Source organism: Patiria miniata, unplaced genomic scaffold (assembly GCF_015706575.1).
Source record: "Patiria miniata isolate m_02_andy unplaced genomic scaffold, ASM1570657v1 HiC_scaffold_20, whole genome shotgun sequence".
In the NCBI taxonomy this organism is placed as follows: domain Eukaryota; kingdom Metazoa; phylum Echinodermata; class Asteroidea; order Valvatida; family Asterinidae; genus Patiria; species Patiria miniata.
This window is the reverse complement of record NW_024037059.1, coordinates 38,256,142-38,283,216: the sequence shown is the minus strand read 5'-3', so window position 1 is coordinate 38,283,216 and position 27,075 is coordinate 38,256,142. Positions and strand designations below refer to the sequence as shown.

The window sequence follows — 27,075 nt, the reverse complement described above, 5'->3', positions numbered from 1 at the left end:
TTCAGTAATTAAAATTCAAGCTTTTCACATTTGACAAAGTAAAAGTGTTACCCACAGTTTCTAGGCCCTATTGGTGAATTGGATAATATACATTTAACTCAACCAGTTAAACCAGTTAAACCAAGTACTTTAAATGAGTTAATTACAACCATTACTATCATAAACCATGATTAACAAATTGAAAACCTTGATCTACTCCCGACAAGAGATGGTGTCTAACGACTATTCCATGTACAAATGAACAAATTTTACAAGTTGTATACGACTGTCCCTGTCCATATATACACACTGAATCCGAACTGGAATGAATTCAAAACATTTTACCACAATTGTGACATATTTTAAACAGGGCACTCTTTCCAACAAATTAGGTACTCACACTAGTCTAAGGATATGCCAATTTCGTTTTTGTCAAAAACACGCTGCAGATTTCTTTGGTGAATAGTTTGGTCAGATATTGCTTAATTAAATTTTTTGACATCCTGCTTTTGTGCGGCCTCGTTTGATTTTCGAAATTTTTCCAACACAAGCCTCGGTTTCATCAGCCTCACTGACCTGTGTATAAAAAAAATTACAAGATGGCCGCCACATATAAAGAGCAAATGTCATGGTCAAAATGTTGGCTAAAAACGATGAAAATCTTGCTTCTTGACAATTAAAAAATTTGAATGCGATCCATGAATTGTCTTGTAGATTACATTGTGCATAATTTTTATGCAACACAAAACTGAATTAAAGGGAATATACAACATTTGCAAACATCAAAAATCAAAACTACCAAATGTTTATGAAACACCTTACTAGGATGTTGGTAAATGACAGTCCAAAGCATCCTGTAAAATTGTGGCACCTGGTGTGAAGTCATTTTATAGAAAACTGCTATTTTGTGTAAATTTCCAACGGTGGTCGGCCGACCACCGTTGGAAAAACCTAACTACTTTTTAACTACAACTATACTGCTCCAAATGTACCATTTTTTCAGTGCAAATTTTGTTTGCTATTCGTTACATGTTCATGAACGGGTGCAGGCCAGCTAGACTGTTACACTTACTTTTATTTTCTGGCATCTATAAATTGATCAATTTCATCTTTAGTGGAGTCAGGGAACCAGACTATTTGAACATATTTGTTTTTCTTGGTTTTTCCAGCATTTTCAAACGCAAAACTTCAAACTTGTCATTGTAACAACATTTGATCAATTATAGTAAACACTCAAATAGTCCATTTCTGAAAATCACAGCAAAAGCCAATGATGTACATTTCCTTTAAGTTGTTTAATTTACTTATGGTGATTTATTATTATTATTTTTTAAGGACTAAAAGTAACGTTTAGGTTTTTTGTTGTCTTGGTCATGTGAGCTCACACGAGATTTCAAGGCTTTTTTGGTATGTTGTGGAATGCAACTACTATCGTGATTACTTTTAACATTTTGCTTACATACATACAGTGTTCAGTTTATCCATCAACAATGATCAAAGCCAGCACAATTTGACAGATAACTACGTTGGGAATTTTGGAGAGGTCAGCCTTGTGGTATCCCAGAAATCAAAGAAAATGTACAAATCTACACAAACTGCATCACAAGCAAATTTCCGTTACTAAGACCTACACACGACAGCTCCGATACTACAGCTTTTGTGTTAATACTGAATTTTTGTCTACAAAACTCAACATAATATACAACCCATTTTTTTAATGGATATAGTCCATCATTTGTAATTTGTGCATTTTGTTCGTTTGAAGCAACAAAAGTGTTCAAACTCTAATGAAGGATACTGAACAACTAACCTGATGAAGTTTCAGCTCAGCTTCAGCTGTATATTCCAAGAAAAACAGCATTCTAGGATCTCAATTTCAAATCAAAAGTTGCTGAATCATGTTTTGAATTGTTTTGAATTGCAGCTATACGCGATGTCGCGCACTGATCCGACGAATTATAGCAACCGCGCGCGCCTGTGCGTCGTGCCAATGCTTGCGCGCGCTGCGCCGAATAACAAAACGAACTACTAATTTAAATTTCCCTACGGTGCATCTTAAGACGCACCGTTGGAAAGGCCTTCTTTCGTTGATTACGTCAAAATGACAGCTTGGCAGAAAGAATAATTTCACAGGGAGTTTAGTTCCCTTACTATCTTTCAACCAAGTATGTTTTTCATCAATAATTATGCCAGTTACTTTTCGGATGGCTGCAAATGATGGACTATAGCTTTAATGGATATATGTGGATCATTGTTCACAGTGTACATAAGTTCACGAGTCGGCCATATTAAATTGAAAACAAGGTAAAGGCGTCATTTGTGGAACTTGCGAGTAGAAATGAAAGCAATGACATAAAGGTAACTACAAATTAATACCAGTCTGATCTGATGTATAATTTAAAACTTGTGATTAAACATACCTAATGTTTTAAGCCACATTTAACAAAAAAAAATTAAAGTGAGGCTTGGAACGCATGCCAATCATGAAATAGTCTGGCGCCATCCCATTCAACCGTTTACAATTTACAAGTAGATTCGGGGAACACGATCGAAAATGGCTTCATCTTGAATGAGGTCTATTGCGTTCAGTTTAAAATGGAATCCCCACGTTTTATTCATACATACTTGTTACCTTTTTCAATGATTCACGTTACAGTTAGCACTACAAGTCAGTGAACAAAAGTAAGTTATAAGTAATGAAAGTAAAATTAAATTTCTGTAGTTAACTTTAAAAATTTGTTATTATTATATACATGTATACATTTTACACCTACGAAGCAGACGAAAACAGCCAACTCTGAAAACATTTGGACAACAACTTCTACAATTTTTACTAAGTCAAAACAAAAGTTTTGTCGTGAATTTTTACCGCATTAAAAATGTCCCTTGAACCACAAAATGAATGAATTTTGTTTATTTGTAATATTCATAAATCACATTTTCACAATTTATGGTAACAGATAAAGGAGGATAATTTTTTATGTTCTGTTAAAAAAAACCTTTTTATACATGAAGTGTGTTTACTAACAGGTCAGCATTACATCAAATGATGCCTTGTTTGGGATCACAAATATCAATTCTATTATCTTGCAATGCTCACCGCAAATGCCTAATTACAAGCGCCAGGCATACATGGCTTATGTTAGCCTGGTTTTCTCAGCTGCAGTCATTTAACGTTATACTTTAGCACAGACCTACTTCGCCCAGGCTAGGCCCCGAATTGCCGTCCCAAATCTCTGATGTTTAACAATGCAAATGTACACTGTATAATCTTTTTGTTTTGGAGAATATTTTTGTCGCTTTCAAATTTGTATTTTACATGCACTGCTGGGATAAGATTTTGGGAATGGCACGTACTTAACTAGATTTAATGTAATTTTTTGCTTCGTATCAACAACAAAATTAAGTTCACAAAAAGTACAACAAAATTAAGTTCACTGATCAACTATGTTTACATTAAAAGACAACTTATAACACAAATGTTACAACTTGTGTATTACAGAGAGCCCCAAGCTCAGTGCGAATGATTTCCGTCCTTTTTAAAGCCTTTTAAAGATTTTAAAGCAATTAAAGAACCAGTGATTTCTCAAGGAACTTATGAATGAAAGCACATGTTCCCACAAAGAAATCAGATCGCATCACTGCAGTTTCGTCCTTGAACGATCCTGGATCTACTTTGTTTTGTTTTCACGTAGCTTATACCTGCTTACTACACTCGGCGCTCTAATGTTGAACACATTTTGAGTAGCTCTTTGAGAGTCTTGATGCAACCAATTGCTTGTGTATACACTAAGCACCTGCTGAAAGTTTATACACGTCATGCACACGATTATTATTCAGGTGCTGTTGAAGTTTAACATGTTGAAAAAATGTTCACAGATTTCACACACCACCTACATGTATGTGTAACTGCGAATGTTAGGCAGGGTCTCTACCGCCCTCGCTAGACTATGCACAAAGCAAATAAAACCAGTTCAAGTGGCATTTTTAGGAAATGTTGTGGACCGTTCAGAAGACACTGTTTGGTTTTGAGTAATATTAGTTATCTTACGAGCGCGAATTGACGCACTACATTTTCCACATTCCATGGGCAAACCTGATGCACAGTACAAATGGAACACGCACGCTATACTCAAATTTTTCGGCGGTTATCCTATTACATGTACATGTGCATGCAGCAGGAATGGCGCGCGCATCTTTACAATCTTGCAATACACAGAGTGCAATGTGGACCGCGGTTTACGGGATAACACCACACTGCTGTTGCCATGGATCGACCAATCAGGATCGAGGATTTGCTCGAAGATAAACTCTGTTGCATTTACCCAAGTTTACCTGCTTACCAAAACCAAACAGCGCCCTCTTATTGTGTCCACTTCACCTCAAAAAGGCTAGTGTAATTGGACCCAGAATTTAGTTTAATACACGTATTCATTTAACTCTATAACAACTACTTTTTAGTTAGCACTTTTGAACTACTTACTAATTATACGGCCATCATTTTACGTCTGTACAATAATACATCAATAATACATATATGTGTTTATATACATGGTTTTGATAATAAATGTACAACTGGGCATGACTGGTGGACTCCGATGCAAGCTTTTAGACTACTCCAAAAAACACCTTAAAATCTGAAAAGGGGTTTGAAATGATGTGCTACATGTCAAAATGCGATTGACCAAAATAAGTTACTACAGCTGTTGAGCCTAATTGCGTGATTTTAAAATCCCATGGAATCGTATATAACCATACCAACCAACAAAGAAATAAAGGGATGCAAAATTGCATCAAAATCCACCAGATTTTTTTTAAACTCGATATTGTCGCTATAAAATTACCACTGATCAGCTTATCATTTCCATAACTGGTTGCTGAGCGTCTGGCCCGATCCGGCCCCTCCCCATCCGCCGCCCATGCCGCCCGCCCCCGCCATGGCAGTTGGTACGGGCTGTTGCTGGGGCATCACCGTGTTGCTCTGCTGCCAGTTGGGCTGCTGCACTTGTCCTTGAGGGGGGTTGGGGTTGGCTCCGGCTCCGCCGCCGCCGACGCGCATGGAATTCATCTGTTGCTGGATCTGGCAAAATTAGATGAAAAATGAAAATTGTTTAACTAAAACTTTATCAAAAATGAATATCTGACTTTTCTTGGCCTCTCTGGATGCAAGTTGCCCGGATGCACATTTATAAAAATTAATTTACATAGTAGAGGCAAATTCTATACATTGACTTCCCAATTAACAGAACATGCATAGAGTAACCTTTTATAATCCTAAGTAAAAACATGAAATATTAAGTTATGTTTAGCACAAAATAATTTAAACTAGCAAAAACATGTACATCGGTACATTGGTATGTACTGTACAACTGTGAAACCCTCAACCAATGGAGCACATGCAACTACTGTCCACACGTTTAAACTAAATCCTTCACTGGCCTATTTAGCCATGTCAGTGTGTTTGCCTTACGCAGAAAGAAGTCCAATCAGTTTTCTTCAAGCATTTGCAAATATAGAGCCTCTGGAGCCAGTGACATACATGTACCAGAGCACACTACAATAGCACTGGACAACATTTGCAGAACCAAACAATAAAATTGCGGTAAAACAGTTCATGCACACAGAGTTTCATCACAAGGATGAAAAAATTTCCACGGCGTTATTTCCATCGTAAAATTGCGTGGTTGTATTGTTTTGTCAAACTGAGGCGCATGCATATCCCGATTGTTGGCCGGTTTAGGCTGGCCCACGTTTAACTTGATCACTACATTTCGAAATTGAATATTCAAATATTTGATCAAGTCCAAGTTGGAATAATCGAACACTAAATTATTCGGAAATGCACAGCCTTATTGTTCATGCAAGGAGCCAGGGAAACAGAGTGTATTTCTTCTTGTACAGGCTTACTTTGATCTGAATAAAACACATTCTACTTGTATTTGTGTCACACAAAATACCCTCCTGCTGTCTGAACAGTCACAGACAGTCAAAAAATCCATCCTCCTCCCCTGCAATGCCTTTATACACGGGCTGGTCACCAACAGTCAGATCATATTTCAAGCAAGCACTGTGACAGGTCAAATTCAGTCAACAGACAAAAGCAAGTAACTGGCACGCACAGCTGGCTTATCGATCTCCTACAGTCAATGCAAAGCTGTATCAAGTTGCATAAACAGTCACAGCCAGTCAATTCTGCTTTAAGTAGCCTGGGAGCTCTTAACTGTTAAAACCAGTCATTTGATTGATTTTGACTGCTAGGACAGCTGTGTTGAATTTGCCAGCAGGAGAGGGAGGGATCACTTTCCAAAGTTGTAAATATTCTAGAACATTTTCTAACATGTTTCCCTTTCATGCAAAATGAATAACATTACGGTATTCAACTTTTATCCAAATATTAAGGAACATGCTCACTGTCGAAAATTTTCTATCTAATTTGTATGAGTTTCAGAAAGAGCCTGGATCCACCACCAATATTGTTGCCATGACGACAATACCTGGAGGTCCAGACCGTGCTGTTGCTGTAACTGCAACTGTTGCTGCAACTGCATCTGTTGCATGTACTCCCATTGTTGGTACTATCATGTGACCACACAAACCAACCAATCGTGTGGTTTGTTAGATAGAGGGAAAGTATTGAGTGTAGGAAACAAAACACAAACCATCAAAAAAAAACAAGGGCACAATAAGCACAATAAGCCAGTTTGGTATCTCGATTAAGTAGTCCAGGTCAAAGGTCATTCGGGATAAAATTGCTGACGTGATGATACGGGATGTTACGCAGGCGCCCATTCTGTTTGTAATTAGCGCACGAGCGTCGTGCGGCCGTCTCCGCGCGCGTTCGTCCGCCTTCGATTATCCCAAATGACCCAGGAACCAAATCATTGTGCGCATGCGTAGTTGAAATACCGAGCTGGCTTATTACAAAAATGGGGATTGTGACAAAAATTTTGCATTAGAACTTAGTGCATGGAATTTAAGAATTAAACATCAGTTTCACAAAACTATGGCCAAGTTCGCGCAAGGACTATAGTTGACCAATGGTTAACTAACGTTTGCCCGAACTCTGTCTAGTCGACGGTGGTTGACTACGCTAGTCGACTATTGGGAACCAGCCTACTGGGGTTGGTTGCTTCGCTGGTAACCAATAGCCACGCGCATTCATAACGCTAGCAGAGAGCCAGGATCCAGAAGTTTTGCGATGACATTTTGACCAGCGTTCGACTAGAGACGTTCGCACGTTGCTATTAGTGCGCAAGCGTAAGGTACGTCACAAATCAACCACTAGTCGACTAATGGTCCTTGCCCGAACTTGGCCTATGTGTGCATGTGTAGTTGAAATACAGAACTGGCTTATTACAAAAATGGGGATTGTGACAAAAATTTAGCATAAAAACTTAGTGCATGGAATTTAAGAATTAAACATCAGTTTCACAAAACTATATTTTGTTCCATCAACTTTTGAATTTGAATATTAAAGGATAACGCATGCAAAGGACAAGGGAGGAATTGTGTTATCTTTCATATTTTAAAATCAGAAACAGGTTTACCAGTGCACGTATGATGTATTGTATGTGAATGTAACAAAGTTGACCCAAACAAGTTGTGAATTCTGAAAAGGCAAAGTTACTTTACGGAAAGGGATAAAAAAGAGTGGAAAGTACATGTAGGAAGGGTGACATGCTAGGGTAGTAGTGCTGTCCAAAATATACCGAATATTCGAATTTAGCTTTTGGCCGGTTTGAATATTCTTAACGAAAAAAACTTTACACGTTCACACACGACTGTGATATTATTTTACTCATAAAGTTGCGTTTTTAATAGTCAGATGCCACTTTTTTGTTGATGATAACTATTTGTCGACACCTATTTATTGCCAATATAGCACTTAATATATGCAACTTTTGACCAGTGCGGAAGGCAGCTGCTGCTGGCGTTGTGTAAAACGTGATCGTAGAATATTCAAATATTCGGTCAAGTGCAGTTTCAAATAATCGAATGCTAAATTATTCGAAAATGGACAACCCTACAAGGGCGGATCCTTAATAAGCGGGCCCCGAACCCTTGCCGTAATTTTTTGGATCCACTTTTTGGTGGACCAAATTTTTTTTTTTGGGCCCTCCCCTCCCCCCCAAAAAAATAATTGTGTTTTAGATCCGCCCTTGCAACCATAAAGGGTAGTGTGAAATGAAATTGGAGATTATGATGTTTACTGTATAATGTAAATGATTTTAAGGAAAGTTACTTGCAAACATAGAGTACAAAACCACCATTACAAACAAATACACAATGATGTGAAATTAACACTTCCTTTTTATGTGCTAAAGAGCACATTATCTTTCACGAACCAAATACAGCAAAATTTGTACATTAAGGCCCAAAAAAAAAAATATTCGGTCTCTGGTCAGACCAAAGTTCCGGAATTGACGCGGGGACGTGGTTTTTTTTTTTTTTGCTTTTTTTTTTTTTCTTCAAGCTTGTATTGTACAGACAAGTTGGGTACTATTTTGCTTTTTAGTGTCCTCATGTACATTGGTGTTCTCCATAATTTGCCTTGGTGCTCTCGATCATTTGCCTTGGTGCAATTTCCCATTCCTTGGTGCTCTTTGGTAAAAAAATTGAGCAGGTGCGGCAATAGAGGGCGCTGTTGGAGCTACCGCGGAACATTTTAGAAAAAAAAAAAATTGACGCGCATGATTAAAATCGACGCGCGCGCTGACCAGAGACTGACTTATTATTCTTTTTTTGGCCTAACCCTAACTCCAGTAGTGAAATTTACTAAGAACAGTACCAAGTCCGCCAAAATCCATCACCGACTCTGCTTTACATAATGCTTCAGGACCAAATCCGCCGAAATTCACCACAGATCCACCACTGATATAGGTGGATTTTGATGGACTTGGTACTCATGGCTTGTCTGCCAAAATCCCCCCAAATGGATGGATTTTGATTGAGTTGGGAAGGTTTAGGGTGAAACACAAAGAACCAACGATACACTGTTCCATCACTGAGACAATCAAAATGAAAGTTGGAAGGAAGGGGATACACCGATGGGAAGGGAACCATTTGAAAAACATGCCCCAACCTGCTGTGTCATCTGCTGCTGCATCATTTGAAACTGCTGCTGCTGCTGCTGTGATGCCTGTTGCTGCTGCTGTTGCTGCTGCATAGTTGCATGGGTATGAGTCAAGCGTTGTGGTTAGTTGCATGTAGGTTAGTTCTTGCTTGTATGCATTACATTGGTTATTGTCTGGGTCGATTATTTTTTAAAAATTATAACAAAAGCTGTAAAAAACTGTTGCTAACCTTAAGCAGAGTGTTTAAAACCGGACAAGCACACATTTATTCCCTGAGTAACTTTCCAAAGTTTTGCTTTTATAGCAATTCAATTGGATTGAAAAGGGATGAATTTGACCACGCCTGTGTCATTTGTGTATGTAAATTAGGAACGCGGCAAAGTTTGCAATGAACTTATGATGTTAATAGGAGGCGGCCATGTTGGATTAGGAAGCTGCCATTGCCAAACAACGGAATAGCTGATAACAGCTGCGGCTACATGACGCAAGCATGAATGTACTATAAACTTCAATACAAAATCTACATTGTCAAAATGCTGTATGGCTTTTTGTACAGTGTACATGTACTTTATTTAGTGAAGATGCATGTGCATATTTTGATGGAAAACATCAAAGTACTCAAACTTGACTTTTGAGAGTAAACAAGGATGCGTGCTGTGGACTAATAAATAGCTAACTTAATCACAGGTTATATGCGTTATAAATAGTGCGATTGGACTTTGAATCTAATTAATAGCTTTTGCTGGTACACGCAGCAATATTTACTGACAGATCAAATTTCACGTCTGTTTCAAATTTCGATTCGACATTCTGAGAAATGTGTTTACAATTTTTATTCTACAACTGTAGCTTTAATTGGTGGAGCTGGATTTATACAGAAAAGTTTGAACATTAAGTTAGGTTTGCTCGCTCCAAAGTAAAATTGATGCGATTAGCAAGGTAAATTGTGGAACAAATAAAAAGACAACAGATTTCTGTTTTCTGAAATAAACCAAGAACGACTTTTTATATGAAATATGGCTTTTTGAGAAGTTTCAAATTTCAGTGAAATTTTCCTCTAAAAGCTGGGCATTTTATCTTTTCCCCAATGTCAAGTAGTTTGCAGTTTTGCAAAGTTGTTTTCATTTTGGGAGCTGGCGTCTATTTTTATTCACGCACAGATATTCAATTGATATCGCAATAGCAGGCTTAAATTTCCTTTTAAAACAATTGTGACATTTTAGTATTAAATGGAAACAAAATAAACCAATATGGTCTTTTTTACTAGTAATAAACACATTTTTTAGTGATTTTTTTGTATGTTATTTTAAATACATAGTTACCACTTAGGGGTTTGCACCAATATAGAGTAAAATAAACACAAGATATCAAATGCTTATCTAAATCAATGATATTAAAAGCAAGCAAAATGGATTAGCAAGCCTAAATCAATGATATCATAGAAAAAACATTAATGGCATTAAAAAATAAAAAGGTAATTATTTCATGTGAGAATGATTTCACTAACCTGCTGAAGATACGCCGATTGTTGCGATGCCTGCCCGGCTCCGTACATCCCTGGCATTCCCATCATGCCTGGATTACCCACCATGCCTTGCTGCTGTCCCACCATGCCTTGCTGCGGTCCCACCATGCCTTGCTGCGGTCCCACCATGCCTTGCTGCTGTCCCATCATGCCTTGCTGCTGTCCCACCATGCCTTGCTGTGGTCCCATCATGCCTTGCTGCGGTGCCACCACGCCCGGGTTGGGCATCATGCCGTAACCCTGCATGTTGCCGGGCTGCGGTTGCTGCTGCTGGTAACCGACCATGCCAGCGTTTTGCTGTTGGGGGACTTGGTAACCGGGCACAGCGGAATTGGCCGGGTAACCGTTGGCAACAAAAGGCTGCTGCTGCTGCTTCTGGGATGGAATGTACACGCCGCCTGCAAAAACGACCAAAGAAATCTCTATTTTTCAGTCCCTACCTCATTTTGGAATTATCTCATGCCCTTAAAACTTATCATCCCTTTGAAATGAGTTTGTTGGAACTATGAAGAAAGTCAAAAACGCAAAACAATTTTAAAGTAAAACAAAGAAACTGCCTGGAGAGGGGTTTGAACCTGCGCCCTCTGTATTGCCGTTCCAGTACTTTATACCAACTGAGCTATCCAGCTGTATGTTGGTGTTTCTCCCTTCCGGTTTATTTGGTAAACAAATGACATACTCATTGTCAAGAAATTTGCCAAGCTTTTAATTTCGTTTTCACAGGAAGCATGAGCCATATGTTACACTTGTTTCAGATGAACCACTGCTTTCTTTGCCAGAAAGAATTAATAGTGAACAAATAATGAACCAATGTAATATTATGACCCAATGATAAATTTTAAGATAGTGAACAAATAATGAACCAATGTTATATAAAGAACCATTGACAAATTTTACGACAGGCTCAGCCTACGTCAGTAGTAGCATGTGAGGAACTCGTCAATGCGTTTCGTACCTGGGACGTTGTAAGCAGGCTGCTGCTGCTGTTGTCCTGACGACGTCGCAAACAGCGCCATGATGGAATCTTTGGTTTTCGTGCCTATTGTCCCGGCCCCTGTGCCCTCCTCGCCAAACAGCGAGGGCTCGGCCGTGCCGCTGTCCGGCGTGCCGTTAGTCGTAGCTGGTTGACTGCCCGTGGGCATGGGGGTCGGGGTGTCCAGACCGAGTAGATCGCTCACGTTGTTGGCGGGGGGCGTGCCTGGGGTCAGGAGTCAAGGGTGAAATCAAATATTAACCTTTAGGCATGGGCGTCGCGAAGGGGGGGGGGCAAGGGGGGGCACCCGCCCCCCCTGGAAAAGCCAAAAAAAAAAAAAAAAAACAGGAAGAAAAAAAAAGAAAAGAAAAAGAGGCGCGAAGACAAAGTGGTGTAAATTTAATGAGTTGGGGGGGGGGTGGCAAAATGTCCCTGCCCCCCTCTAAAACTGATAAATCGAGAATGTGTTGAGAAATACAAGCATTTTTGGGCAAAAATTTTTTTGGCCCCCCTCTAGAAAAAATCCTGGCGACGCCCATGCCTTTAGGCTGAGTAAACAAATACGTGGTTACTCAATCAGGCTTTTTGCAAAAATGAAGAAGGCTGCCTTTTATTCCTCCAAGATTTTCCAAGATGGCAGGTGGATTCTGCCATTCTGTGGAGTCCTTTGCTAATCAAAAATGTGTCCATTTTGGGGCCATCACCCTTTCTACATTGCTACAACTTTGTTGAAAACAAATCAAAAGGAAAATATATTGACAATACGTGAAATGAGTTTGAAAAAGATAAATCCGGTTTTATGCGGTAACCATTTTGATTTGAAATTCAGGATATCACAATGACTTTGGAACCGGACAAGAAGCCACAGCTGGAATGAAGCCAATGTTTGCAAAAACACCCGAAGATTCAATGCAACACTCAAACGTCAACTTACACAATCCCAACAAGTCGTTGGCAGAGGCGACCGTCTTGACCGGTGTGGAGGGCAACGACGTGGGTGGCTGGCCGGCAGCCGCCAGATTGGGTGATGACACCGACATTGATGAAGACATTGAGGTGGCATGAGAGGCATGGAGCCCCGCGGGTAGGGGCCGGGGTACAGACTACAGAGAGAGAAAGAGAGATTGCATGGTACGATTAGAGTTGGGGTGGGGTGGAGCTAGTCTGGTTCCCAGACCAAAAGATTCCGACTATTCCTGATGAATCTTAGGTCAGGTAGCCTCCGGTAATACAATGTATTACAATTTACATCACGTGACTAAAACGGGAGGAATTCCTCCTTTTTCCGAAACTGTCCGAAGTTTGCCGAATTCATTTCGTCGACAATCGGACAGTGTCCGAGTATTTCCGAGTATAATATAGGTTTTATTAACTGCTAATTGCTTATTAAAAACTTAAAAAAACTAGTTGATAATTAATATCCATTGCTTTTATTTAGAAAACTTGAAATTCAACGACCATTTTGCACTCGGATCGTATACGGAGGGGCGAACTTTTTGCTGCGTCATGCACAAGTTTGAATTTGACGACCGTTACCGGCATTTTCCAAAACGCGGCGTGGTCTCAATTCGGCTCCGCCTGCTAACAGTGCTGTTTGGGTGTCCAACTTTGAAGATTCCAGGTTAAAATTAGTCAATGTTTTTTTTACAGAAGTATTAAACTGTATATCATAACTGTATGATATATGAAGCAAGTGATTTATTTTTAAAAAAAGTATCGGAACATTAAAAGCTTTATGTGATAAAGCGAATTCGGAAACGAAGTCGAGCTTTGAAAAAGGGCCGTCAATGTCGTCATGTTTATTTTTAGCCACGGAGGCTGCCTGACCTACAATTTAGACGTGTAGACGTCGGGGGAAATTGTCAGGTCGGGGAACCAGACTAGGGTGGAGCTTGATTAATTCGGGCAATTCACAATGCAGTGCGCCACCAAGAGTTTGCCACGGAGAGTTAATTTTTCCCAGTGCATTGTGGGAGATGGTCGACAAATTCGCAGCGCGGGATATTTGAAATTTTTCGTTTTTCCAGTCAGTAGTTTCATAAGCGTATGATTTGAGTATCTGTTTGCCCTTTTCTTTCCTTTTTATCAACATGGTGTGTTTTTGGAAGGAGGCAGAACGCTATGCCCCAATCTATAATAACTTAGCTTAAGTTGTCTAAACACTCATTCAAATGGGCCATGCTTTGTCGACCGTAAACTTGAAAAATGGACTCTCTATGGCAAACTCTTGGTGGCACACTGCATTGTGAATCGCCCGATTGTGAGTCGGCCGACCAGTGTTGGAAAAATACAGTTTTTCTTGAAAATGTCAGCACACCAGGAGCCACGATTTTAAAGGATGATTTGGACTGTCAGTCCCTAAAGATTCAGTAAGGTATTTCGTGATAATTTGATCATTTCATTTTTTGATGTTTGCAAATGTTGTATCTTCCCTTTAAATGATGACATTTTTGTGTCGGGAGATTTATATCCACTATTCGGTTTTACAAAATGTTCCTTCCTTCCTTCCTTCCGTAAAGTGCAGACTTCTACGATGAGAAGAACAACGCACTGCAGATGGGGGGCGTGCTCCAAGAACAATGAATGCGCTTTACTTGACTGATAGTTGGGACTGTCCCAACTACAGTTGGGGCCATTACCACAGTTGGGACATAACAGTCTCAAACCCAAGAGTGTAAAAAAGCAAGTCTATCCCACTTGGGCCCCCAGATCATGGTGGCCCTGCCCAATTACTAAGTCCGTCCCAAGTTCTGCAAATCCTCCGAAGCTCACCTCTCTGGATTTAGCCAATGCTACCAGGGTCTGCTGCTTGTGTCTCGCTGCACTCGCGCTTTTCTTCTCTTTCTTGTCGACGGCTTCAACATATCCTTGTATCCTCTGAAAAACATTAAAATATAATTGCTGTTCAATTCATTAACTGTAACGGAGCTTTTTAACATTACAATAGACCTTGTGCATTAAGGCGAGACAGAGGGCCATGGTTCTGTATCGCTGCGATAGGTATGAGTATGTTACAAAATTAAAATAACAAAGAATAGTCTATGAGGCACCTGCAAGTACCGCTGGGCGAGTAACTTGATTACTCAAATACTCGCGCATAGTTTATGCTACTCATTCTACTCGTGGTTTTTCATCTACTCGAGTACTCGCGGGAAGAAGCAGGTACTCACGAGTAGCAATTTAGGGTTTAGGGTTCACGGCGTAATACTTCCCCTGCAAACAGGGAATCCCTCCCTGGCCCTCTTCTCTCTCCGAGAAAACACAATTCTAGAATCTCGGTTTCAGTTCAAAAGTTTCCGAATCATATTTTGAATTGCGCCCGAAATCAGCATCCGGGACAGGTTCTGATTCAGCCGATTGCAGCTACCCGATATCACGCACTGAACTGACCTATAATAGCAATCACGTGTGGGTGTGTGTCGTGTCAACGCTTGCGCGCACCCATTCATGGGTTCGCCTATTCAAACCAACTACTTTGGGTAATTTCCAAAAATGTGTCACTTGACGCATCTTTGGAAATGGCCTTCTTTTATTGTTTTCTTCAAAATGACAGCATGCCAGAAAGAATAATTTCACAGGGAGTTTAGTTCCATTACTATCTTGAATAAACCAAGTAAGCTTTCCAACAATAATTTCGTCCGTTACTTTTCTGGATAGCTGCAAAAGTTATACTTAATGTACAGTAGTCATGAATGAACTTGACAGTCTTGGGCTAATGCAAGTTTACTTTTATTATCCGGTTGGCTTCTCAGCTCTTACAAACCTTACCTTAGGGGTTGGACGGACATAATCTTTATCCATGTATTTCTTGTGGTCATATTTGGATCGGATGAAATGTTCCAGAGAACTCCTGCTTACAGGTTGTCAAGGAAAAACGAAAAGACGAAACCACAAAAAATGCATTTTATTTGGAAAAAAAAATCATAAAAATTTACCACCAGAGTGTTTCAATTATTAGAATAATATAAATTGTACTTAAAAACACTAATTTTAAACGCTTCATAAATTTAAAACTAAATGCATGTATCTTTGCTAAGAAATGCCAAAGTGTAGCCCAATCTATCTTTGTGCAGTAATAACGGACAAATCTAAACACATAATGGAATATAAATCCATCCAAATGTTGCAAAACTGGAATGAAGAATTCTTTAAAATACTGCAAAACCACATGTTGGATTTTTATAGAACTTCTTTGATACATGTGAGAAACTGTGTTAGTTTTAGTCTTTAAAAGATTACCAAATTAATTAACTAAATGGAAAAAAAAAATTGCAAGATTTCTTCCTTTATGCCTTATTCCCTAGCATAATTTACTAGGAACCATACCCATCCTGGCAAATTCCAACACCATATGGGAAACTGCACACACATATTTCTGACTTTGATTCTGAAGGTGTGCCCAACCCAATGTAAAAGACTGTCAGTTTAGGGGTACTGTACCCATCCTGACTGATTCCAACAAAACATGCCGTTGGGGTTTGATGGGTTGGAGGAGGGGTTAGGGTTAATATAAAGGATACGAATCTGCTGTTGGTCTTCGGAAGTCTGCAGGCAGGTTCTTCTCATAGACTTTTCGGCCGATGGTGTTACCCCCGCTCTCAACACTCTGTAAATAAAGAAAGGAATAACATTAACAAGGCATGATCATCATTTCTTCATAATATTATGTAGTCAAGAAAGGACCGAATAGATTTAAATAGCATTTTACCAAATAAAATATTGAAAAAAATTTGTGAGCTGTCTTGAGAAGATGGAAAAAAAAGGTCAGTGATGGAAGCTTATATGATATTTTATCTGTATAATGTGAGGTTGTTTGTCAATTTTTTTTTTACATTTGTTTATCTAGCTCCCAGACCTATGTTCTTGAAACTCAATGGTTCTTGAGTCTGCAGTGCTGAATGGTAACACAGTAAACACACAGTAACCAATGAAAACTGACGTCACTCCGCCTCGATCCATACCACGTTTTTGTGGAACGCCTTTTTAAATGCACAATTGGAGAGCTTCCTTGATTTTCTTAAATATTAGCCAGTCAGCTTGTACCAACGGTCGAATATTCAAAGTTCCAATAATGAAATACTAAATTATTCAAAATGCTCCCTGTCCCTCATAAATAACGAAGGACAGGTTATTAAAGGGAATATACATCATTTGCTTTTGCTGTAATTTTCAGAAATGGATGGGATTGGGGGGTTGGAAATATATAGCAAATATAGTTACACTGACTTTTTTGAGGTTTTGGGTTCGAAAATGCTATAAAAACCAAGAAAAACAATCATTTTCCTGTAGTCTGGTTCCCTGACTCCATATAAGAAGAAACAGAGCAGTTTATATACATTGGGGAATTGTAAGGTCAGGGAACCAGTCTAGCTGGCTCGTACCCGTTCATAGGTTTGTAATCGATTGCAAACAAGTGCGATGGTCAATTGGGGCCAGTATTTGAAAAAAAAGCCAGTTTTTTCCAACGCTGATCGGCCGATCAGCGTTGGAAATTGATACAAAAATACCCCTTTTCTTGAAAATGACAGTATACCAGGTGCCATGATTTTACAGGATGCTTTACACTGTCATTCACTAACAGTCCAGCAAGGTATTTCAAAATGATTTGGTAGTTTTATTTTTTGATGTTTGCAAATGTTGTATTTTCCCTTTAAAGACAGCACAATAAAATGCAAAACTCACTTATCATTCACACTGGTGGATGCAAGGGGTGCGAAGGGGTGCGGAGGGGCGCCCCCCCCCCCCCCCCCTCCCCATCCCCCCGGCCCCATTCAAGGTAAACGCTTGGACCGGCAATGTACTTTGAATTTGTCCTTTTGCGTCTTTCAAAGCATAAAACCACCAGGCCCATTTCTTTTTTATTTTGGAAATTGTATTTGCTGCACTATGACGTTACTCACTGCTATCTGTTCTTCTGTCCAAGTGTCCAAGTTGACTGACTTTACTCTAGAGACATGTACGCCCAGGTTGCGATGAATACCGGCGCATCGTATGCACAGAAAGATCCCTAAATTCCATGATGCCCACCTCGGACCTAAAATTTAAAAACATGATGAACGAATTATCATTACATTTCATTGCAAATGAGTAGGCCTGTATGCAGTTCCTATAGTATAATTTTATAAGGGAACAAAATCCACTTTTAAATTATTTGACCACCCAAACTAGTTGGCGACATTAAGAAAATATAGGTATGTCATAGATAAAGGGCAGGGTTTTGAATTTTTGAGGAAATTTGGGGGTACAATGACGATGACAACGACAAAACGCAACACGAAAATAAAGATGGCAATCACCGCACGATGTACCGTGACCACATTTTGCCCCAGTGATGCAAATTTTGTCACTTCAAAAGAGATATTCCCACGTCAACGTTGGGGGGGGGGGGGAACAATTGATTGGCAATGATCGTGATGATTGGCATTGGCACACAAGTTTAACAACAACATGCTTAGTAAAAGGCCAGTAAATTCTTGATAAAAATTATGTTCCCCATTTGAGACTTTTGAGTTGACTAGTACTAGAAGTAGAATGGTACACAAAACACAACCCACGTTTCCCCCCGCCCCCCCCCCCCCCCCCACCACCTGCCTAGCCATGAATAAAAAATGAACAAAATGAGAGAGTGGATTCAATTCAAGTCGATTCCTACATAAATCGACCTAACGTTTGACGTTTTATAATTGAATGTACGGCATTCGGATCCAATTAATTTACTCATTGTATCAGAGACATGTCTAGTCTACAGTCATGATGGTCAATCCAACACCTCCATTGATTTACACACAAAATGCCCCGCCGGCGTGTCCGGCGCAGGTTGTCCGGCGCGGCCATCTTTTTGGTTCATCTATTTTACCTTTCGCGTCACAATCGGCACAATATTTGTTGTCTTCCTCACGCAGCAATTTCGATAAAATCATCTGATATTTATCTTGCACGTTCTTGGCTTTGTCCTTCTGGTTTTTAGAAGACATGTCGACGGTGATTCTGTGAGTAAAATTCCAAGTAAAAGATCGAGTTTTTGATGACAGCGTACACAACTGAATACGGAAACGACACCCACTAAATGCCGTATGTGTTTTGACCCGGAAGTTAATGTGCCAGACCGGCCAAACCCGGAAGTGAGTAAATTGCCTGAACTACTTTTCTTTAAAAAAATTACGAAGACATGTTAGTGTGATTTGACTTGGTAAATTCGAACGTCGTTTTAAAATGTTACTTATATTCCAAATATATTGTGTTATTCGAAATTTGTGATCATTAATTTAATCTCAATTTCGTGGCGACATTTTGCTGAAGGCTAAACCGATCCGCGCGTGACCTTTGTACCGGGTACGTCACCAAATCATTATAAAGTTAAAACAGGTGCATAATACGTCATCATTAGACTCGATTGTGGGCGGCTCAGCCTAGCCCAGCCGGAGATAATCCATTAATAAGCTAGACAATTAGATTATGAACAAATCAACTGTAACTGAAACGGGGAAGGTGGGATCGGGATGGTTAATTTATGTAAGAATCCATGATTAAAACATCGCTCATTTATTGGGTTTTCTTGGGGGGAGGGGTGCGGTGTTTTTATCAGTCTGGCATAAGATTTTTTGCAAATTTAACTTTCCATTTTATTGAGTGACGTCTGTTTCTAAGCCATCTTTACATTACAACCTCCAACAAATGCCAATGCCAATGTAGTTAACAATTAAATCCCATTAATAAAACCCCTTCTACATTTGTGTCAACAACCTTTTACAGTGAAATCTTGATAAGTCAAACCTCAAGGGAACAGGTTCAAACTTTGACTTAAGCAGAATTTTGAGTTAAGCAGGGTTGCATATCATTGTTAAGACAAGTGAAGACAATGGATTATTTGTTGACTTTACAGTTGTTTTGAGTTTGACTGATCGAGATTTCACTGTAGTTACTAAGATTATTTTTTTTAAGTTAGTAACAGTCTTAACAATGGAAAACAAAGACAGCAGAAAAGAACAATATCTTTTTTGTTGTTTATTTATTTACAATTTTTCTACACACTTTGTACAAAAGCTAAATATAGTATGCTAAAAATTGCTATTTAAAGAGGTTTAAGCATGGAGCTATGGAACACAGATGAGTGCAAATGTGCCAAATACCTTTTCCCATTTTCATATCTGACGTCAACCTTCAAATTTCTCCTAAAATTTTCACAAAATTTCAGTGGAAATGCTTTTGCATCAATACCATGGAGGTTGCCAAGATGTTACATAAGAATCCATTCAAGTAGCTCAAGCTTGTCCGTGCAGCCTGATCAGCTTTTAACTATTAAAGCCATACAGGGCCCAAGACCACTCTTTTTATACGGTTGGGCCTACACATTTGATGCCAGCGATGATGTAGTCATAAGGTCGTTAGCTAGACTTTCTTAAATAGGGTATCCAAGTTTTTTGAGAGACTGTCAAAAGGGTGTATGACATACATTCTATAAAGTTGGTGTATGGAATACCGATGAGAAATAGGACAGGTTTATACAAAACCGGTGTGGTGAGAAATTTGGACTCTATGAAATACAGACTCGTTGGATGTATTGTGCATGCCTTAGTGAACATAAAGATCAGTGAATGGTCACTTGTGAGGGTTTGAGTCCATATAAGGTAAAAGACACCAGATTTCATAGGAGTCCAAATTTCATAGGACACTGGTCCAAATTCAAAACAGTACGTCAAAAAGACAACCAACATCTTTTTCGCTCCACAAAAATCTGGTGATTTGCATGCTCAACTTGAATTTAAAGAATGCATACAACATGTGCACGAATGCGGTACCACCCTTATTAAGGTTCTATGATTATGGTTTCATAAAAATTTCATAAAATCATAAAATTTACTTATCCAGCGATGAAATTGTCAATTTCAAATATAGTCTGAAAATTCGATGAAAAGTCTGAAAGATGCATTTCTTTCTATGCTGAAAATGTCTTTCTCTCAGATTCAGAAAGTCTCATTTCAGACAAAAGTCTGAAAATCTCACACCTGCTTACCACAAGTCAATCACAAGGGCCAACTGTTCAACGCGTTTAATGTTATCTTTACTTGGACATAGCATAGTAAGGGTTATAGGTCACCCAATGTGCTTTGTTAATGCCTTTCTGATCTTTGGGTAGGAAGAGAGACTTATAGACGGCACTCTTGGTGTGATCGAAGGGCGTATCTTTGCTGCCATTGGTTGATTTCAAAGATGATGCACTGCCATTGGTCAGTTTGCCGGATGCCGCCTTCTGCCCACTGGCTGGTTTTGAGGACGGTCCTGCCGCCCCATTGGTCGGTTTGGAAGATGCTGGCTGCCCATTGGTCAGTTTGGATGATCCTGGTGTCCCATTGGTCAGTTTCTCTGAGTCCGTTTTGATTTGCTTTGATGTGGATGGTTGGTCGTCGGTAGTGGGTGAGGTCACAGTGCACGGAACCTCTGACTTTCTCTTCTGCGCCTTTTTCGCTTTCTGCAAGGAGACAAAAATCACAAAGATTAAAGTTGAGATCCCTGTGCTCTTCAACAAAGTCAATTCAAAAAAAAAATTGTTTTCATAAATTTTCAAATTATATATTTTATTCCAAAAAAAAGGAAAAAACCTTCTCAAAAGTTTTTTTTTGCATCTAAAACCCTCTGAAAACGAAGGCTGGTTCCGGTCCGTACATTATCGAACCAGCAGAACCCATGAGAACGGAAGTATTGTGGGGCCGCAAGTAATTCGAAATTTGTAAAGTAATAATTCAATAAATGAAAGTGGGCTGATTTTTTTCGGTAGATTTGTCTCATACAAATATGAATTACTTTTGTATCACTACCAAAATAGCAATTGAGAAAAGGAATCAATTTTTCTAGATGAAATTTGAAAATAGCACAGGGAATGCACCTTTTTAAGCTACAGGTAATCATTGTTCTGTTCAACATTTGACACAAAAAAAATTGGTTTTAAAGTTTTCATCGATGACGGCAGTTAAAGCTACCAATGATGCTTCACAAAGTTTAATGAAAGAGGTCAGCGGTCACCAGCACTCTTGGACACTACGCAGTGGAAACGAGTGAATGTTAGGCTAAATAGCGCCCTCATTTGTTCATGCACATCTCCAATACATTGTGTCTTTACCTTCTCAGCCTTTGCTTTCGCCCTCTTGTCCTCCATCTTGGATCGCAGGTCGTCGACCTCTTCGGGGCTTCCGTTTATGATGACGGCATCGTCCACGTCGTATGCAGCACCGCACTGGATGAAGTAAAGGAAGAACACGATGTTATCACTGGTACGCATAAACGTAGTTGGGGTCTAACAAGTCATGCACGAGTTATTCACGAGTTGTCCAGACTCAACTCAAGTTACTGGCTATTGACATAGGCATTCATTCCTTCGTAATTGCCATTCCTTCTCCTAAATGTTTCTTAAGACAGTCCTATAACATTACCTTGTGACAAACATCGGACTTGACTTCCTTCAGAGCTTTCTCCGACAAGACACAGCCGCATTCCCACAGAAAGCAAAACCTGTAAAAAACAATAAAAACATTGATAAGGCCAAAAAAGTCTCTGGTTTCTTGTATGGAGCTTGCCCAAAAAGTGGTGCGGCGACGCGGCTTTTTTTTTTTTTTTTACGTTTTTTTTTCTTCAAATGTCGGCTGATGACTGCAAATGGTGCCCGACTAAACTTAGTGCAAATATATGGGAGTCCAGAGAGGCCACATAAAGCTTAATCTCGATCGTAACCCCATTTAAAAACATGTTAAAATTGTGCAGCAGCAGGATTCCAGTCAAACCAGTGAGTTTGGCGGTTTTGAGACATCATCTTTCATTGGAAAAAAATAATCATTTTGCCGACGCGCATGGCTACGGCGACGCGCGCGCATACCAGAAACCGGAGACTTTTGGTTTTTGGCCTAAGCTCAGCAGACAGTGCAAATCAACTGCAATCTCCACGAGACATGACTGAAGAAATCCTGCCATGAAAAATATCAATCTTAATATCCAACTTATGGTAGATGAAAGGCCCTCAGAAACGACTGGAGTTTTGTAAATTTATGTTCCGAGTCAAACCGAAAACGGTTTCTCAAGAATAGAAAGTTTTCAAGCAAGCAACGGAAGACGACATGTTGTTCTTACTTGTAGTGTCCGTTCATTTGCAGTCCTGTTACCGGGCAGATGTACTGTGTAGTGCCATTTTCAAGATACAAATCTTCCTTCTGCTGTCCACTCTTCTCAAAGGCGGGGTTGGAAGTCATGTTCAACTCCTTCACATCCTGAACAACATAAAGAAAACAGTGACTAATACAACTTTTGAAATAAAAAAACAAACAAACATGCAGTGTACTTGCATGAGAGTAGTGCAACAAGGTGTGGGCACAAAGTGATATAACAGCTTTGTGTTGTATATTTTGCCACCGAGAATGTTGTTTTACAAGATTTAAATCATGGCGTCAGGGAGGTAAAACACTTCAACAATTCCCATTAGACCAATGCGAACATAGTGAGAAGATAGCGTGTGCGTGGTGTGAATACTGTGTGAACAACGTTTGAGCCTGGTGTTAACATTGTATGAATACTGTGTTGACATGGTGTGAACTCAATTGAGTACTAAAGTGTGACGTCATTTAGAACCAGAAACTGTAGTGCAAACGAATGGAATACTCGCGTGTGTTGGTTCACGGGCTGAATCACGCGCTAATGTCTTTTACACACACATTGTGCGCGTGATGTATTCACTTCGGTACTTGATAGAAATGCTAGAACACTGCGAGAACATACAGAAAATACTGTGGGAACACAGTTTGAGAATCCTCCGAACACATCTTGACCGAGACCTACCTTCAGCCCTCTGATGTGCTGTGCAGAGTCACACGTCGACTTATCCAGCAGATATTCCAATAAGGATTCCTTGTTGTACAATCTACAAAGGGGAGTTCAGATTGAACCAAATATCGGTGATTTCAAATGAGAAACAAACATTAAAAAATTCTTACAATTCGGCTCTTTAGAAAGTTACTCCTTTTCTAACATTCCAAAAAGAGAAAAGATTATCCCAGGTACAGAACTGAAAAAGTTAAAGGGCACAAAATTGAATAATAAGAAAGTCTTCGCACTACCAAATCAACCAACATAAGTTTGGTTTACAGGGGTCAGACAAGTCGACCGTTGAGACAACTCGACTCGGGACAAGTCGACCGTTGAGATAACTCGACCGTTGAGACAACTCGACCGTATGTACGATAAATGGAAAGACAAGTCGACCGTTGAGACAAGTCGCCTCGCATGATTTGGGCCTAGTTTCGGGGATAGTACCGGGGATTTTGACGGCGCCGTTTGGGAGTGATGACACATGACTTTTTTGTTGTTGCATATAACAGAGCCGATATAGCGCAGCGTGATTGTCCGTGCACATCGTTCGTTTTTTTCAAGGCCACGTGCACGCATCCCCGGTCAACGTGGCCGTACCGTGCACGGTGGCATCGTTTTTGCCGGGCCTGTGCGCCCACTTATCTCATCCCCGATCAGTCAACGTGGCCGTACCGTGCACGGTGACATCGTTTGTGCCGGGCCTGTGCGCCCATTTGCCGCGCCGGTCGACGTGCCCGTGTGCCGGGCCCGGCCCGGTCCTCGCGGGCGGGCGGGGCCCACCGGCCCGACGCGACGCCCTCTGTACATCGAGTATGCCCGCACCGCACCCGTGATCGGTCTTGCCACAGATTTGTGCAACTTTTTCTGCTCCACGTGTATTCATTTCCATTAAGTCGAGCAGTCTCAACGGTCGAGTTGTCCCGAGTCGAGTTGTCTCAACGGTCGCCCTGTCTCAACGGTCGAGTTGTCTCAACGGTCGACTTGTCCCGAGTCGAGTTGTCTCAACGGTCGACTTGTCTGACATTCTGGTTTACAATGACTGAAGCAGAGAGGAGTCAACAAAAGGGGATTTGTGGGTGGGGTGGGGGGGTGGGAGTGGGGTATGGGAAGGGGTAGGGGGGGGGGATGGTAGGTGCACTTACCTTCCCAGTTCACAAGCCATGATTGGCTGCCGTAGTCGTTCCTGGCTGATTGCACAGTGCAGCCATTTGGCCATTCGTTCCATGTTTTTATCAACCTGTGGGCAAGTCAGACAAAAATGCTAGAAAACGCAAATAAGAAATTTGATCCTCTAAAAAATATGAGTCTGTTAGTGTTACAGGAAATTAATTTTGATTTGCTATGTACACAGATATTTTTCAAAAAAAGTAGGCTATGTTTAACACTTTCATAACAGGATCAAAACTTGCGTGAATTCACTGAAAATCATAAGTGTAGACATGGTCAATGATGGTAGAAAATGTCAGATAAAAGTTGAAAAATGGTTTATCTTGTAATACCTTGTCCTTGGTAATTTGGTTTAATGTTACTCAATTAGACTTTTGAGTTCAAGATTCGACAATCACGTTTTGTTCGACAACATCGATGATGTTGTGCACGTTCGGTCGATGTGCGTCATCGACATTCATGACATTGCCGGTCGATCGCGTTGGCGTTTCGCTAGCTATGCTCGGTCAATCAATCTGCCACCGCACCAGTCGAACACCTTTTCTTTTAAACACTACAGGATTTCTTTTTAAAAATGGAAGTAAAGTCTGAGATATCCTACAGCATCGACCCATCGCGCAACGCGATCGACCTCCTAAGCCCAAACAATGCATATGTCACGCCCCAACTATCGCATCGGTCCCAACTATAGTTGGGCCTGTCCCAACTATAGTTGGGCCTGTCCCAACTGTAGTTCCACAGTTGGGCTGGCCCAACTATAGTTGGGCCTGTCCCAACTATAGTTGGGACGGTCCCAACTGTAAGTTCCATTGTTGGGCTGGCCCATCTATAGTTGGGCCGGCCCATCTATAGTTGGGCCACTCCGATCTTTTTATTTTGCGGTGTCCCAACTATAGTTTACATTGATGTACAACCATAAAACGTTCCCTACAGCTCTGATACACGTCTGACTTTACTAGGGACCACTGAAATTAGCTATTGATGGGGCGAATCTATAGTTGGGCCACCCCAATCTTTTTATTTTGCGGTCCCAACTATAGTGTACATTGTTGTACGATTAAAAAACGAAGTGGCTATCGTTACGGCACTCGTTGTTTAGCGCCCTCTACGATATTTTTTTGATACGCACGCAGGTATATAATTATTTGTTTCCCCACGTTTTGTCGAGCAGTGCGCCAGCTCAGCCGATAGAAAGTAGGATTTTGCACCGCGAGGTTGCGGGTTCGAATCTCAGTTTTGCACTCGAATTTTTTTCCTTTTCTAACCTGAGGCTTTGGAGGATTTTTTTTAAAAGGGAAATAAAGTCCGAATTTCATAAAGTTCAAATTCACTTTTTTCCTTCTAATTTTATATTTTCTTGTCATGTTTTTTTTATAAAAGTTGCCAGGTTGCAGCATGGTTGCAGTCTACCGTAACGATAGAAAATGGGAAATGCGTTACGGCTGCCGTAACAATAGCCACTGCGATTAAAAAACATTCCCTACAACTCTAATACACATCTGACTTTACTGGGGACCAATGAAATGATCTATGGGTGGGGACCATCTGTAGTTGGGCCACCGCAATATTTTTATTTGGCAGTCCCAGTATAGTTTACATTGATGTACGACTATAAAACATTCTCTACAGCTCTGCTTACATGTCCGACTTGGGACCTTTGACAGTAGCTATGGGTGGGGCCCATCTATAGTTGGCCGGCAATGGCAATCTTTGAATTTTGCAAAATGTTGCTGGATAATAAAACCCAGCAGCTGGACAACTCATCCAACTAGGCAGTACCACGTGACCGGCCAGCCTTGCGGCATGCATGCACGACGAATACACGGTGCCAGCGCCGCGGAACATTTAATCCAACAAGATCTATCAAGCATGAAGCATCCGGCGTAACTCCAGTCCTAACTATAGTTGGGCCGACCCAACTGCCGCACTATAGTTGGGACCGATGCGATAGTTGGGGCGTGACACATATGATGACGTTCAGCATGTTCATCACATCATGTCACTCACTGCTCAGTTCGTTTCAACTTGCAGCAGTGTGGCAATATTGCACGACGAAAATATCTGTTTTTGTAAAACCAGTTTCCCCCAGAAATCCTACCTGTTCCGGTTTTTTCTTCAATCTCACGAGTTCATCTCGTCTTGGGATGGTTCCCCCGTCGCATCCCATGTTTGCAGACTGAATTAAATGGGCAAATATTCTCAGAAAACAATCGCAAAGTAATTCATGTAATTTGTGATGCGACGAAACAATTTTGTGGAGTTATTGAACAGCGCCGCCAACGACAGGTGTCTTGAAAAATAAGGGATCCCTCTCCTACTAGCGTCTGGCCTATTAGTAAATCAAATGAGCGATCACTTTCAATAATGTTGCTTCCCGTCTCTCGAAAGTGTTTAACTTCAAGAAAATACGATAAGTACATGATGTTAATGTTACGTGTTTTTTTTAAACAAACACCGAGTTGATCCTGATTTTTTCCCCCATCCCCTCAGTTTCTGGCGGTGTAGGT

At 40.4% G+C, this 27,075-nt stretch overlaps 2 protein-coding genes across 4 annotated transcripts; both read right to left on the bottom strand.

Annotated features, from left to right (window-relative positions):
• Positions 1–4,468: 4,468 nt before the first annotated feature.
• Positions 4,469–18,642, bottom strand: LOC119729032 (stromal membrane-associated protein 1-like). Of its 3 annotated transcripts, none has more exons than XM_038201523.1 (10): positions 18,408–18,642; positions 17,452–17,585; positions 16,072–16,157; positions 15,320–15,404; positions 14,324–14,428; positions 12,486–12,654; positions 11,534–11,776; positions 10,561–10,976; positions 9,062–9,139; positions 4,469–5,059 (listed from the first exon to the last, which is right to left on the bottom strand). In XM_038201523.1, the coding sequence occupies exons 1-10, from the start codon at positions 18,523–18,525 to the stop codon at positions 4,838–4,840; spliced, it is 1,656 nt and encodes a 551-aa protein (XP_038057451.1). In that variant the 5' UTR covers positions 18,526–18,642; the 3' UTR covers positions 4,469–4,837. The 3 variants fall into 3 exon arrangements, with proteins under 3 accessions (XP_038057451.1, XP_038057452.1, XP_038057453.1); XM_038201524.1 differs by having other exon boundaries at positions 15,320–15,401; XM_038201525.1 differs by lacking the exon at positions 9,062–9,139.
• An 898-nt stretch (positions 18,643–19,540) lies between these two features.
• On the bottom strand, positions 19,541–26,850 carry LOC119729031 (replication termination factor 2-like). Its single transcript, XM_038201522.1, has 7 exons — positions 26,667–26,850; positions 24,544–24,638; positions 23,372–23,453; positions 22,670–22,806; positions 21,979–22,057; positions 21,669–21,782; positions 19,541–21,020 (listed from the first exon to the last, which is right to left on the bottom strand). The coding sequence occupies exons 1-7, from the start codon at positions 26,733–26,735 to the stop codon at positions 20,613–20,615; spliced, it is 984 nt and encodes a 327-aa protein (XP_038057450.1). The 5' UTR covers positions 26,736–26,850; the 3' UTR covers positions 19,541–20,612.
• Between the last annotated feature and the right edge of the window lie 225 nt (positions 26,851–27,075).

Coding starts and splice junctions, on each gene's coding strand:
- LOC119729032 (XM_038201523.1), bottom strand. CDS start 18,525: ATGTCTTCTAAAAACCAGAAGGACAAAGCCAAGAACGTGCAAGATAAA. Junction 15,405..16,071: donor CGAAGACCAACAGCAGATTC/GTATCCTTTATA, acceptor ACAACCTGTAAG/CAGGAGTTCTCTGGAACATT. Junction 5,060..9,061: donor AGCAGCAGATGACACAGCAG/GTTGGGGCATGT, acceptor TAATTTTGCCAG/ATCCAGCAACAGATGAATTC.
- LOC119729031 (XM_038201522.1), bottom strand. CDS start 26,735: ATGGGATGCGACGGGGGAACCATCCCAAGACGAGATGAACTCGTGAGA. Junction 24,639..26,666: donor TGAAGAAAAAACCGGAACAG/GTAGGATTTCTG, acceptor ACTTGCCCACAG/GTTGATAAAAACATGGAACG. Junction 21,783..21,978: donor AGTCCGATGTTTGTCACAAG/GTAATGTTATAG, acceptor TACTTCATCCAG/TGCGGTGCTGCATACGACGT.